The 13,883-nt window shown below is 38.6% G+C and overlaps 1 protein-coding gene across 1 annotated transcript in view; it reads left to right on the top strand.

Moving 5' to 3' along the window:
- The window catches only part of LOC133750506 (bcl-2-related protein A1-like), a 59,998-nt gene extending 47,492 nt beyond the window's left edge, over nucleotides 1–12,506 (top strand). Inside the window, exon 2 of the mRNA XM_062180090.1 lies at nucleotides 12,427–12,506. Within this exon, the coding sequence (XP_062036074.1) occupies nucleotides 12,427–12,506 (80 nt within the window). The remainder of the gene's footprint in view (nucleotides 1–12,426) is intronic.
- The last annotated feature ends 1,377 nt before the right edge of the window (nucleotides 12,507–13,883 follow it).

The following is a 13,883-nucleotide window of genomic DNA, read 5'->3' as shown; positions in this document are numbered from 1 at the left end:
TCCGGTTTCATCCAGTCATATCCAGACAAATTGGTGTGGAATTCATATGCAATGGACAGACAAAATCACAATAAAAATGTTTTGGGGAAAATCAAAGTCTTTTCTTTAGGCAAGTGCATAAAATGTCATCTATACAAACAGAAATATCATGTTTGTTTGCCGCAGTTCCTCTAGCTTTCTCGCTAGGAAATATGAAGGTGTAGAGCTTGTGTCTCCATGTGGATCCAATTAGTTTCCCAGTACAAAATTAAATGTTCCCTGATGAAAAAAAAAATCATTCAACACAATAAAGTCCGTCGATAATATCCAGAAAACACAAACACATAGGCTGTCGCAATATCTGGATATCAGTTAGCCAAAAGACAACCGGATATTTCCGGTTTCATCCAGTCATATCTGTAAAAAGTGGTGTGGAATTCGTATGCAATGGACCCAGAAAATCACAGTAAAAATGGTTTTCGAGAAAAGCAAAGTCTTTTCGATAGGCAAGTGCATAATATGTCATCTATAGAAGCAGAAATATCATGATTGTTTGGCACAGTTCCTCTAGCTTTTTCGGTAGAAAATACGAATGTGTAGAGCTGGTGTCTGCATGTGGAACCAGTGAGTTTTTCCCAGTACAAAATTAAATGTTCCCTGATAAATAAATCATTCAAAAAAAGTCCTTCGATAATATCCAGAAAACAGAAACACAGTGGCTCTAGCAATATCTGGATATCAGTTAGCCAAAACACAACCGGATATTTCCGGTTTCATCCAGTCATATCCGGACAAATTGGTGTGGAATTCGTATGCAATGGACCCAGAAAATCACCATAAAAATGTTTTTGAGAAAAGCAGTCTTTTCGTTAGGCAAGAGCATAATATGTCATTTATACAAGCAGAAATATCATTTTTGTTTGCCGCAGTTCCTCTAGATTTCTCTATACAAAATACGAATGTGTAGAGCTGGTGTCTCCATGTGGAAATAGTGAGTGCTTCCCAGTACAAAATTAAATGTTCACTGACAAAAAAAAAACTTTCAAAACAATAAAGTCCATCGATAATATCCAGAAAACAAATATAGGCTCTTTGGCAATATCTGGGTTTCAGTTAGCCAAAACAGAACCGGATATTTCCGGTTTCATCCACTCATATATGGACAAAATGTTGAGGAATTCGTATGCAATGGACAGACAAAATCACAGTAAAAATGGTTTTGGAGAAAAGCAAAGTCTTTTCGTTAGGCAAGTGCATAAAATGTCATGCATACAAACAGAAATATCATGTTTGTTTGCCGAAGTTCCTCTAGGGTTCTCGTTAGAAAATACGAAGGTGCAGAATAGTTTCTCCATGTGAAACCAGTGAGTGTTTCTCATTAGGAAATTAAATGTTCCCTTATAAAAAAAAACTTTCAAAACCATAAAGTGTCGATATTATCCAGAAAACACAAACACAGAGGCTGTTGCAATATGTGGGACTGAGTTAGCCAAAACACATCCTCATATTTCTGGTTTCATCCAGTCATATCCGGAAAAAGTGGTGTGCAATTGGTATGCAATGGACCGAGAAAATCACAGTAAAAATGGTTTTGGAGAAAAGCAATGTCTTTTCAATAGGCAAGTGCATAAAATGTCATGTATACAAACAGAAATATCATGTTTGTTTGCTGCAGTTCCACTAGCTTTCTCCTAGAAAATAAGAATGTATAGTGCTGGTGTCTCCATGTGGAACCTGTCACAGTTTCCTAGTACAAAATTAAATGTTCCTTGATAAAAAAAAAACTTTCAAAACAATAAAGTCCATCGATAATATCCAGAAAACACAAACACAGGCTCTTCGGCAATATCTGGGTTTCAGTTAGCCAAAACAGAACCGGATATTTCCGGTTTCATCCACTCATATACGTACAAAGTGGTGTGCAATTCGTATGCAATGGACAGACAAAATCACAATAAAAATGGCTTTGGAGAAAAGCAAAGTCTTTTTGTTATTCAAGTGCATATAATGTCAGGTATACAAATAGAAATATTATGTTTGTTTGCCGCAGTTCCTCTTGATTTCTCCCTAGAAAATATGAATGTGTAGAGCTGGTGTCACCATGCAGAACCAATTAGTGTTTCCCAGTACAAAATTAAATGTTCCCTGATAAAAAACATTGAAATCAATAAAGTCCTTCGATTATATCCAGAAAACACAAACACAGAATCTGTGGTAATATCGGGGATTGAGTTAGGCAAAACAAAACCGGATATTTCCGGTTTCATCCAGTCATATCCGGACAAAGTGATGTGCAATTTATGAAATAGACAAACAAAATCACAGTAAAATGGTTTTGGAGAAAAGCAAAGTCTTTTCGTTAGGCAAGTTCTTAAAATGTCATCGATACAAACAGAAATATTATGTTTGTTTGCTGCAGTTCCTCTAGTTTTCTCCTAGAAAATACGAATGTGCAGAGCTGGTGTCTCCATGTGGAACCAATCAGAGTTTCCCAGTACAAAATTAAATGTTCAGCTGGCGCTGTGGCTTAACAGGCTAATCCTCCAACTTGCGGTGCCGGCACACCACGTTCTAGTCCCGGTTGGGGCGCCAGATTCTAGCCCGGTTGCCCCTCTTCCAGGCCAGCTCTCTGCAATGGCCCGGGAAGGCAGTGGAGGATGGCCCAAGTGCTTGGGCCCTGCACCCGCATGGGAGACCAGGAGAAGCACCTGGCTCCTGGCTTCGGATCAGCGAGATGCACCGGCCGCAATGGCCATTGGAAGGTGAACCAATGACAAAAAGGAAGACCTTTCTCTCTGTCTCTCTCTCTCACTATCCACGCTGCCTGTCAAAAAAAAATTAAATGTTCCCTGATTAAAAAAAAAACTTTAAAAACAATAAATTCCATCGATAATATCCAGAAAACACAAACACAGAGGCTGCGGCAATATCTGGGATTAAGTTAGCCAAAACAAAACCGTATATTTCCGGTTTCATCCAGTCATATCCAGACAAATTGGTGTGGAATTCATATGCAATGGACAGACAAAATCACAATAAAAATGTTTTGGGGAAAATCAAAGTCTTTTCTTTAGGCAAGTGCATAAAATGTCATCTATACAAACAGAAATATCATGTTTGTTTGCCGCAGTTCCTCTAGCTTTCTCGCTAGGAAATATGAAGGTGTAGAGCTTGTGTCTCCATGTGGATCCAATTAGTTTCCCAGTACAAAATTAAATGTTCCCTGATGAAAAAAAAAATCATTCAACACAATAAAGTCCGTCGATAATATCCAGAAAACACAAACACATAGGCTGTCGCAATATCTGGATATCAGTTAGCCAAAAGACAACCGGATATTTCCGGTTTCATCCAGTCATATCTGTAAAAAGTGGTGTGGAATTCGTATGCAATGGACCCAGAAAATCACAGTAAAAATGGTTTTCGAGAAAAGCAAAGTCTTTTCGATAGGCAAGTGCATAATATGTCATCTATAGAAGCAGAAATATCATGATTGTTTGGCACAGTTCCTCTAGCTTTTTCGGTAGAAAATACGAATGTGTAGAGCTGGTGTCTGCATGTGGAACCAGTGAGTTTTTCCCAGTACAAAATTAAATGTTCCCTGATAAATAAATCATTCAAAAAAAGTCCTTCGATAATATCCAGAAAACAGAAACACAGTGGCTCTAGCAATATCTGGATATCAGTTAGCCAAAACACAACCGGATATTTCCGGTTTCATCCAGTCATATCCGGACAAATTGGTGTGGAATTCGTATGCAATGGACCCAGAAAATCACCATAAAAATGTTTTTGAGAAAAGCAGTCTTTTCGTTAGGCAAGAGCATAATATGTCATTTATACAAGCAGAAATATCATTTTTGTTTGCCGCAGTTCCTCTAGATTTCTCTATACAAAATACGAATGTGTAGAGCTGGTGTCTCCATGTGGAAATAGTGAGTGCTTCCCAGTACAAAATTAAATGTTCACTGACAAAAAAAAAAACTTTCAAAACAATAAAGTCCATCGATAATATCCAGAAAACAAATATAGGCTCTTTGGCAATATCTGGGTTTCAGTTAGCCAAAACAGAACCGGATATTTCCGGTTTCATCCACTCATATATGGACAAAATGTTGAGGAATTCGTATGCAATGGACAGACAAAATCACAGTAAAAATGGTTTTGGAGAAAAGCAAAGTCTTTTCGTTAGGCAAGTGCATAAAATGTCATGCATACAAACAGAAATATCATGTTTGTTTGCCGAAGTTCCTCTAGGGTTCTCGTTAGAAAATACGAAGGTGCAGAATAGTTTCTCCATGTGAAACCAGTGAGTGTTTCTCATTAGGAAATTAAATGTTCCCTTATAAAAAAAAAACTTTCAAAACCATAAAGTGTCGATATTATCCAGAAAACACAAACACAGAGGCTGTTGCAATATGTGGGACTGAGTTAGCCAAAACACATCCTCATATTTCTGGTTTCATCCAGTCATATCCGGAAAAAGTGGTGTGCAATTGGTATGCAATGGACCGAGAAAATCACAGTAAAAATGGTTTTGGAGAAAAGCAATGTCTTTTCAATAGGCAAGTGCATAAAATGTCATGTATACAAACAGAAATATCATGTTTGTTTGCTGCAGTTCCACTAGCTTTCTCCTAGAAAATAAGAATGTATAGTGCTGGTGTCTCCATGTGGAACCTGTCACAGTTTCCTAGTACAAAATTAAATGTTCCTTGATAAAAAAAAAACTTTCAAAACAATAAAGTCCATCGATAATATCCAGAAAACACAAACACAGGCTCTTCGGCAATATCTGGGTTTCAGTTAGCCAAAACAGAACCGGATATTTCCGGTTTCATCCACTCATATACGTACAAAGTGGTGTGCAATTCGTATGCAATGGACAGACAAAATCACAATAAAAATGGCTTTGGAGAAAAGCAAAGTCTTTTTGTTATTCAAGTGCATATAATGTCAGGTATACAAATAGAAATATTATGTTTGTTTGCCGCAGTTCCTCTTGATTTCTCCCTAGAAAATATGAATGTGTAGAGCTGGTGTCACCATGCAGAACCAATTAGTGTTTCCCAGTACAAAATTAAATGTTCCCTGATAAAAAACATTGAAATCAATAAAGTCCTTCGATTATATCCAGAAAACACAAACACAGAATCTGTGGTAATATCGGGGATTGAGTTAGGCAAAACAAAACCGGATATTTCTGGTTTCATCCAGTCATATCCGGACAAAGTGATGTGCAATTTATGAAATAGACAAACAAAATCACAGTAAAATGGTTTTGGAGAAAAGCAAAGTCTTTTCGTTAGGCAAGTTCTTAAAATGTCATCGATACAAACAGAAATATTATGTTTGTTTGCTGCAGTTCCTCTAGTTTTCTCCTAGAAAATACGAATGTGCAGAGCTGGTGTCTCCATGTGGAACCAATCAGAGTTTCCCAGTACAAAATTAAATGTTCAGCTGGCGCTGTGGCTTAACAGGCTAATCCTCCAACTTGCGGTGCCGGCACACCACGTTCTAGTCCCGGTTGGGGCGCCAGATTCTAGCCCGGTTGCCCCTCTTCCAGGCCAGCTCTCTGCAATGGCCCGGGAAGGCAGTGGAGGATGGCCCAAGTGCTTGGGCCCTGCACCCGCATGGGAGACCAGGAGAAGCACCTGGCTCCTGGCTTCGGATCAGCGAGATGCACCGGCCGCAACGGCCATTGGAAGGTGAACCAATGACAAAAAGGAAGACCTTTCTCTCTGTCTCTCTCTCTCACTATTCACGCTGCCTGTCAAAAAAAATTAAATGTTCCCTGATTAAAAAAAAAACTTTAAAAACAATAAATTCCATCGATAATATCCAGAAAACACAAACACAGAGGCTGCGGCAATATCTGGGATTAAGTTAGCCAAAACAAAACCGTATATTTCCGGTTTCATCCAGTCATATCCAGACAAATTGGTGTGGAATTCATATGCAATGGACAGACAAAATCACAATAAAAATGTTTTGGGGAAAATCAAAGTCTTTTCTTTAGGCAAGTGCATAAAATGTCATCTATACAAACAGAAATATCATGTTTGTTTGCCGCAGTTCCTCTAGCTTTCTCGCTAGGAAATATGAAGGTGTAGAGCTTGTGTCTCCATGTGGATCCAATTAGTTTCCCAGTACAAAATTAAATGTTCCCTGATGAAAAAAAAAATCATTCAACACAATAAAGTCCGTCGATAATATCCAGAAAACACAAACACATAGGCTGTCGCAATATCTGGATATCAGTTAGCCAAAAGACAACCGGATATTTCCGGTTTCATCCAGTCATATCTGTAAAAAGTGGTGTGGAATTCGTATGCAATGGACCCAGAAAATCACAGTAAAAATGGTTTTCGAGAAAAGCAAAGTCTTTTCGATAGGCAAGTGCATAATATGTCATCTATAGAAGCAGAAATATCATGATTGTTTGGCACAGTTCCTCTAGCTTTTTCGGTAGAAAATACGAATGTGTAGAGCTGGTGTCTGCATGTGGAACCAGTGAGTTTTTCCCAGTACAAAATTAAATGTTCCCTGATAAATAAATCATTCAAAAAAGTCCTTCGATAATATCCAGAAAACAGAAACACAGTGGCTCTAGCAATATCTGGATATCAGTTAGCCAAAACACAACCGGATATTTCCGGTTTCATCCAGTCATATCCGGACAAATTGGTGTGGAATTCGTATGCAATGGACCCAGAAAATCACCATAAAAATGTTTTTGAGAAAAGCAGTCTTTTCGTTAGGCAAGAGCATAATATGTCATTTATACAAGCAGAAATATCATTTTTGTTTGCCGCAGTTCCTCTAGATTTCTCTATACAAAATACGAATGTGTAGAGCTGGTGTCTCCATGTGGAAATAGTGAGTGCTTCCCAGTACAAAATTAAATGTTCACTGACAAAAAAAAAAACTTTCAAAACAATAAAGTCCATCGATAATATCCAGAAAACAAATATAGGCTCTTTGGCAATATCTGGGTTTCAGTTAGCCAAAACAGAACCGGATATTTCCGGTTTCATCCACTCATATATGGACAAAATGTTGAGGAATTCGTATGCAATGGACAGACAAAATCACAGTAAAAATGGTTTTGGAGAAAAGCAAAGTCTTTTCGTTAGGCAAGTGCATAAAATGTCATGCATACAAACAGAAATATCATGTTTGTTTGCCGAAGTTCCTCTAGGGTTCTCGTTAGAAAATACGAAGGTGCAGAATAGTTTCTCCATGTGAAACCAGTGAGTGTTTCTCATTAGGAAATTAAATGTTCCCTTATAAAAAAAAACTTTCAAAACCATAAAGTGTCGATATTATCCAGAAAACACAAACACAGAGGCTGTTGCAATATGTGGGACTGAGTTAGCCAAAACACATCCGCATATTTCCGGTTTCATCCAGTCATATCCGGAAAAAGTGGTGTGCAATTGGTATGCAATGGACCGAGAAAATCACAGTAAAAATGGTTTTGGAGAAAAGCAATGTCTTTTCATTAGGCAAGTGCATAAAATGTCATGTATACAAACAGAAATATCATGTTTGTTTGCTGCAGTTCCACTAGCTTTCTCCTAGAAAATAAGAATGTATAGAGCTGGTGTCTCCATGTGGAACCTGTCACAGTTTCCTAGTACAAAATTAAATGTTCCTTGATAAAAAAAACTTTCAAAACAATAAAGTCCATCGATAATATCCAGAAAACACAAACACAGGCTCTTCGGCAATATGTGGGTTTCAGTTAGCCAAAACAGAACCGGATATTTCCGGTTTCATCCACTCATATATGGACAAAGTGGTGTGCAATTCGTGTGCAATGGAGAGACAAAATCACAGTAAAATGGTTGTGGAGAAAAGCAAAGTCTTTTCGTTAGACAAGTGCATAAAATGTCGTGTATACAAACAGAAATATTATGTTTGTTTGCCGCAGTTCCTCTAGATTTCTCCCTAGAAAATACGAATGTGTAGAGCTGGTGTCACCATGTGGAACAAATCACAGTTTCCCAGTACAAAATTAAATGTTCCCTGATAAAAAAATCATTCAAAACAATAAATTGCATCGATAATATCTAGAAAAGACAAACACAGAGGCTGTGGCAATATCTGGGATTCAGTTAGCCAAAACAGAAGCGGATATTTCCGGTTTCATCCAGTCATATCCGGACAAAGTGGTGTGGAATTCGTATGTAATTGACTGAGAAAATCACAGTAAAAATGGTTGTGGAGAAAAGCAAAGTCTTTTCGTTAGACAAGTGCATAAAATGTCATGTATACAAACAGAAATATCATGTTTGTTTGCCGCAGTTCCTCTACCTTTCTCCCTAGAAAATACGAATGTGTAGAGCTGGTGTCTCCATGTGGAAGCAATTAGTTTCCCAGTACAAAATTAAATTTTCCCTTATTAAAAAATCTTTCAAAAACAATAAAGTCCTTCGATTATATCCAGAAAATACAAGCACAGATGCTGTCGCAATATCTGGATATGAGATAGCAAAACAAAACCGGATATTTCCGGTTTCATCCAGTCATATCCGGACAAAGTGGTGTGGAATTCATATGCAATGGACAGACAAAATCACAGTAAAAATGGTTTTGGAGAAAAGCAAAGTCTTTCCATATGCAAGTGCATAAAATGTCATTTTTACAAGGAGAAATATCATGTGTGTTTACCGCAGTTCCTCTAACTTTCTCGCTAGAAAATACGAATGTGTAGAGCTTTTGTCTCTATGTGGATCCAATTAGTTTCCCAGTACAAAATTAAATGTTCCCTGATAAAAAACTTTCAAAACAATAAAGTTCTTCGATAATATCCAGAAAACACAAACACAGGGGCTGTGGCAATATCTGGGATTGAGTTAGCCAAAACAATACCGTATACTTCCGGTTTCATCCAGTCATATCCGGACAAAGTGGTGTGCAATTCGTATGCAATGGACCGACTAAATCACAGAAAAATGGATTTGGAGAAAAGCAAAGTCTTTTTGTTAGGCAAGTGCAAAAAATGTCATGTATACAAACAGAAATATCATGTTTGTTTGCCTCAGTTCCTCTCGCTTTCTCCCTACAAAATACGAATGTGAGGAGCTGGTGTCCCCATGTGGGCCCATTAAAGTTTCCCAGTACAAAATCAAATGTTCCTTGACAAAAAACATTCAAAATAATAAAGTCCTTCGATAATATCCAGAAAACACAAACACAGGGGCTGTGGCAAAATCTGGGATTCAGTTAGCCAAAACACAAGCGGTTATTCCCCCTTTCATCCACTCATAACCGGACAAAGTGATGTGGAATTCATATGCAATGGACTGAGAAAATTGCAGTGAAAATGGTTTTGGAGAAAAGCAAAGTCTTTTCATTAGGCAAGTGCATAAAATGTCATGTATACAAACAGAAATATCATGTTTGTTTGCCGGAGATCCTCTAGCATTCTCCCTAGACAATACGAATGTGTAGAGCCAGTTTCTCCATCTGGAACTAATTGGTGTTTCCCAGTACAAAATTAAATGTTCCCTAAATAAAAAAATTTCAAAACAATAAAATCCTTCGATAATATCCAGAAAACACAAACACAGTGGCTGTGGCAATATCTGGAATTGAGTTAGCCAAAACAAAACCGGATATTTCCGGATTCATCCACTCATATCCGGACAAAGTGGTTTGCAATTCGTATACAATGGACCGAGAAAATCACAGTGAAAATGGTTTTTAAGAAAAGCAAAGTCTTTTCGTTAGGCAAGTGCATAAAATGCCATCTATATAAACAGAAATATGATTGTTTGCAGCAGTTCCTCTAGCTTTCTCCATAGAAAATACGAATGTGTAGATCTGGTGTCTCCATGTGGAACCAATTAGAGTTTCCCAGTACAAAATTAAATGTTTCCTGATTAAAAAAAAAAAAACTTTCAAAACTATAAAGTCCTTCGATGATATCCAGAAAACACAAACTCAGGGGCTGTGGCAATATCTGGAATTGAGTTAGCCAAAACAAAACCGGATATTTCCGGTTTCATCCACTTATATCCGGACAAAGTGGTGTGCAATTCATATGCAATGGACAGACAAAATCTCAGTAAATAGTTTTGGAGAAAAGCAAAGACTTTTCGTTAGGCAAGTGCCTAAAATATCATGTATAAAAACAGAAATATCATGTTCGTTTGCTGCATTTCCTCTAGATTTCTCCCCAGAATATACGAATGTGCAGAGCTGGTGTCTCCATGTGGAACCAATTAGAGATTCCCAGTACAAAATTAAATGTTCCCTGATAAAAAAAACATTCAAAATAATAAAGTCCTTCGATTATATCCAGAAATCAGAAACACAGGTGCTCTGGCAATATCTGGGATTGAGTTAGCAAACACAGAACCGCATATTTCCGGTTTCATCCAGTCATATCCGGACAAAGTGGTGTGGAATTCATATGCAATGGACCCAGAATATCATAGTAAAAATGGTTTTGGAGAAAAGCATAGTCTTTTCGTTAGGCAAGTGCCTAAAATATCATGTAAACAAACAGAAATATGATGTTTGTTTGCCGCAGTTTCTCTAGCTTTCTCGCTAGAAAATACGAATGTGTATAGCTGGTGTCTCCATGTGGAACCACTGAGTGTTTCCCAGTACATAATTAAATGCTCCCTGATAAAAAAACATTCAAAACAATAATGTCCATTGATAATATCCAGAAAACACAAACACAGGGTATGTCGCAATATCTGCGATTAAGTTTGCCAAAACAAAACGGGATTTTTCCGGTTTCATCCAGTCATATCAGGACAAACTGGTGTGGAATTTGTATGCAATGGACAGACAAAATCACAGTAAAAATGGTTTTGGAGAAAACAAAGTCCTTTCGTTAGGCAAGTGCATAAAATGCCATCTATATAAACAGAAATATCATGATTATTTGCCGTAGTTCCTGTAGCTTTCTTCCTAGAATATACGAATGTGTAGAGCTGGTGTCTCCATGTGGAACCAATTAGAGTTTCCCAGTGCTAAAATAAATGTTCCCTGAGAGCGGCAAGATGGCGGAATAGGCAGGGAGCACACTATTATTCCGGGGGGAGAGAAAGTTTAATATAAGTGGAGATACTGCAGGGTCAAGGAAAAGTAGGGGAATAAACAGCATTGGAAACTCTTCCGGAACTAGTGATTCACAGTGTACCTGCGTGGAGAGTGTGGGAGCCCAAGTTCGGGACACCAGCGGGAGACTCAACACATCAGCGCTGGAACGCGAGGTGAGCCGAACCTCAATAGCCCGAGATACCAGCGGGGAAGCGGAAAGAGGAGGCTAGAGGGAACGAGGCTTGAAACTCCATGGGGGAAAGTTCACCAGGCTAACTAGAAGAGAGATAGGAAAAAATTAAAAAAGTGACTGATACAGACACAAATTTCCCTCTCTCCGCTCACCTCTCAAAGGCGAGCAAGACAGAGCAGGCGCCATTTTCGACATACGTCATAAGCAGGGCGACCTCAGGTCTGCACCAGGCCTGAGCCTAGCAGAAACACCGGACTCTGGGGGGAGGGGTGAAATAACAGGAGATTAGCATCTAACTTGGCAACACAGTGGGAGACTGCAGGAGAATTGGAGCCCACACTGAGGGCAGCACAGATTCCCTGTGTGGTCCTTGGGAAAGAGCTTCCAATCTCTGGCTCCTGTGGGTATATCATTTGCCTGCTAACTACCTCCAATTACATTCAGCTGTGCGGAATTACTTCCCTTTTAAATCAAAAAAAGAGAGAGAGATTTACCACACCTAACCTGGGAGTGTCATCTTTGACACACCCTCAACCCTGAGGAATCAAACACAGCTCTCAGTCCACACTCATCTCAAGCCTCTAAGGCTCCACTGAAAGCAGACAGTCCACTTAATATAGAGCCATAGTGTAACAAGAAAAAACACCACAGTGAAGAAACCAAATATCTCCAACATGCCAAACAACAAATGCAAAAACCAAGCTAACAAGAACAAGGAAGACACTATGACACCCCCAAATGAAAAAGACACCCCAATTCAAGATTATGAAGATGATGAGATCGAAGAAATGCAAGAAGCAGATCTCAAAAATTGATAAGAACATTAAGAAGTTGTCAAAAACAAATTCTGGAACTACAGAAATCCTTCATGGACAAGATAGAAAATCTCTCTCATAAAAGTGAAATATTAAGGAGGAATCAAAATGAAATGAAACAACTAGTGGAACAAGAAACTCTGATAGTGACGAGAAATCATAACTAAATGAAGAATTCAATAGATCAAATGAAAAACACATTAGAGAGCCTTAAAAACAGAATGAGCGAAGCAGAAGAGAAAATATCAGACTTAGAAGACAGAGAACAGGAAAGGAAACAGGCAAACCAAAGAAAAGAAGAAGAAATAGGAAATCTAAAAAATATTGTCGGGAATCTACAGAATACTATTAAAAAACCCAACATTCATGTTCTAGGAGTTCCTGAAGGCATGGATGCCGCAGACCGGCTATCGCGGAAACACAGACCGAGGAGAACAAGGGGCGAAGGCTCATAGGAGAATCAGGAATCAGCGGGGAAATGACAGACAGACACACACGTTATGTGTATGTTACTGCTGCGATTTATTGTAGTAAGGCTTGGGTTTATATAGTAAAGGACAATACTACAGGCAAATGTAAAACTTTCATCACAAAGGTTGACAAAATGAGTTAAAACAATGATGTCATATGAGTGGTTTTATGAGGAACATAGTGGGGACATTGTTTTTAGACAATTTACGGAGGATGAGAATTGACCCTTGGCTTAGTTTCGTTTACTGAGGATGAGAATTGACCTTTGGCTTAGTTTTGTTTACTGAGGATGAGAATTGACCTTTGGCTTAGTTTTGTTTTATGAACTGTTTAGGGGAATTACTACCCAAAGTTTTGCTTGTCTTTAGATACTTGGAGATAATCCCTGAGCAACCTTAACATTTTTCTGTCACTATAATGGGAACCTAATGATATGTTTTGACTTGCATTCCTAGATCCCTTGTAAATAGCTTTAGTAAACAGAGGGGCAAAGATTGTTTGAATTTTTCCACAATCTTATGGGAAACGTTAACTTCTTTTTCTTGATTTTTTTTGTTTTTAATAATTGTGAGAGCAAGCAGTAAAGTGTAAACACAGCTTGTAGATAATGCATAATGAGATCATCAATAGAGCAGAGATATAGTGTCCCCAAAGTCAGCAAGGACAGTCTTCGGCTCCCCTTCATGTGAGTCGGGGGTCGTTAAAACCGCGGACTACACAGGAATCGCCTGAGGCTCCACTTCAACAAAGCGCTCACCCCAAAACCCTGCAGCCTTAGAACTCCGACGCAGCAACATTTTGCCACGCAGGTATCACAGCTGTGGGCGTGGCACATGGAGAGGGAGAAAGGATTAGAAGGCATTTTCAGTGACATACTAGCAGAAAATTTCCCAGGTTTGGAGAAGGACAGAGGCATCTTAGTACAGGAAGCTTATAGAACCCCTAATAAACATGACCAAAAGAGATCCTCACCACGACATGTTGTAATCAAAATCACCAGAGTGAAACAAAAAGAAACGATCCTAAAATGTGCAAGAGAGAAACGTCAGATTACTCTTAGAGGATCTCCAATTAGACTCACAGCAGACTTCTCATCAGAAACCCTACAAGCTAGAAGGGAATGGCGAGACATAGCCCAGGTACTAAGAGAGAAAAACTGCCAGCCCAGAATACTATATCCTGCAAAGCTCTCATTTGTGAATGAAGGTGATATTAAGACTTTTCATAGCAAACAGAAACTGAAAGAATTTGTGGCCACTCATCCTGCCCTGCAAAAGATGCTTAAAGATGTGTTACACACAGAAACATGGTCACCAATATGAAAGAAGGTAAAGGAAGGAAACCTCACAGCAAAAGATCAC

Source organism: Lepus europaeus, chromosome 21, assembly GCF_033115175.1.
Source record: "Lepus europaeus isolate LE1 chromosome 21, mLepTim1.pri, whole genome shotgun sequence".
Classification (NCBI taxonomy): Eukaryota; Metazoa; Chordata; class Mammalia; order Lagomorpha; family Leporidae; genus Lepus; species Lepus europaeus.
Note: the sequence above shows the minus strand (reverse complement) of the source record. Positions and strands in the feature narration are given on the sequence as shown.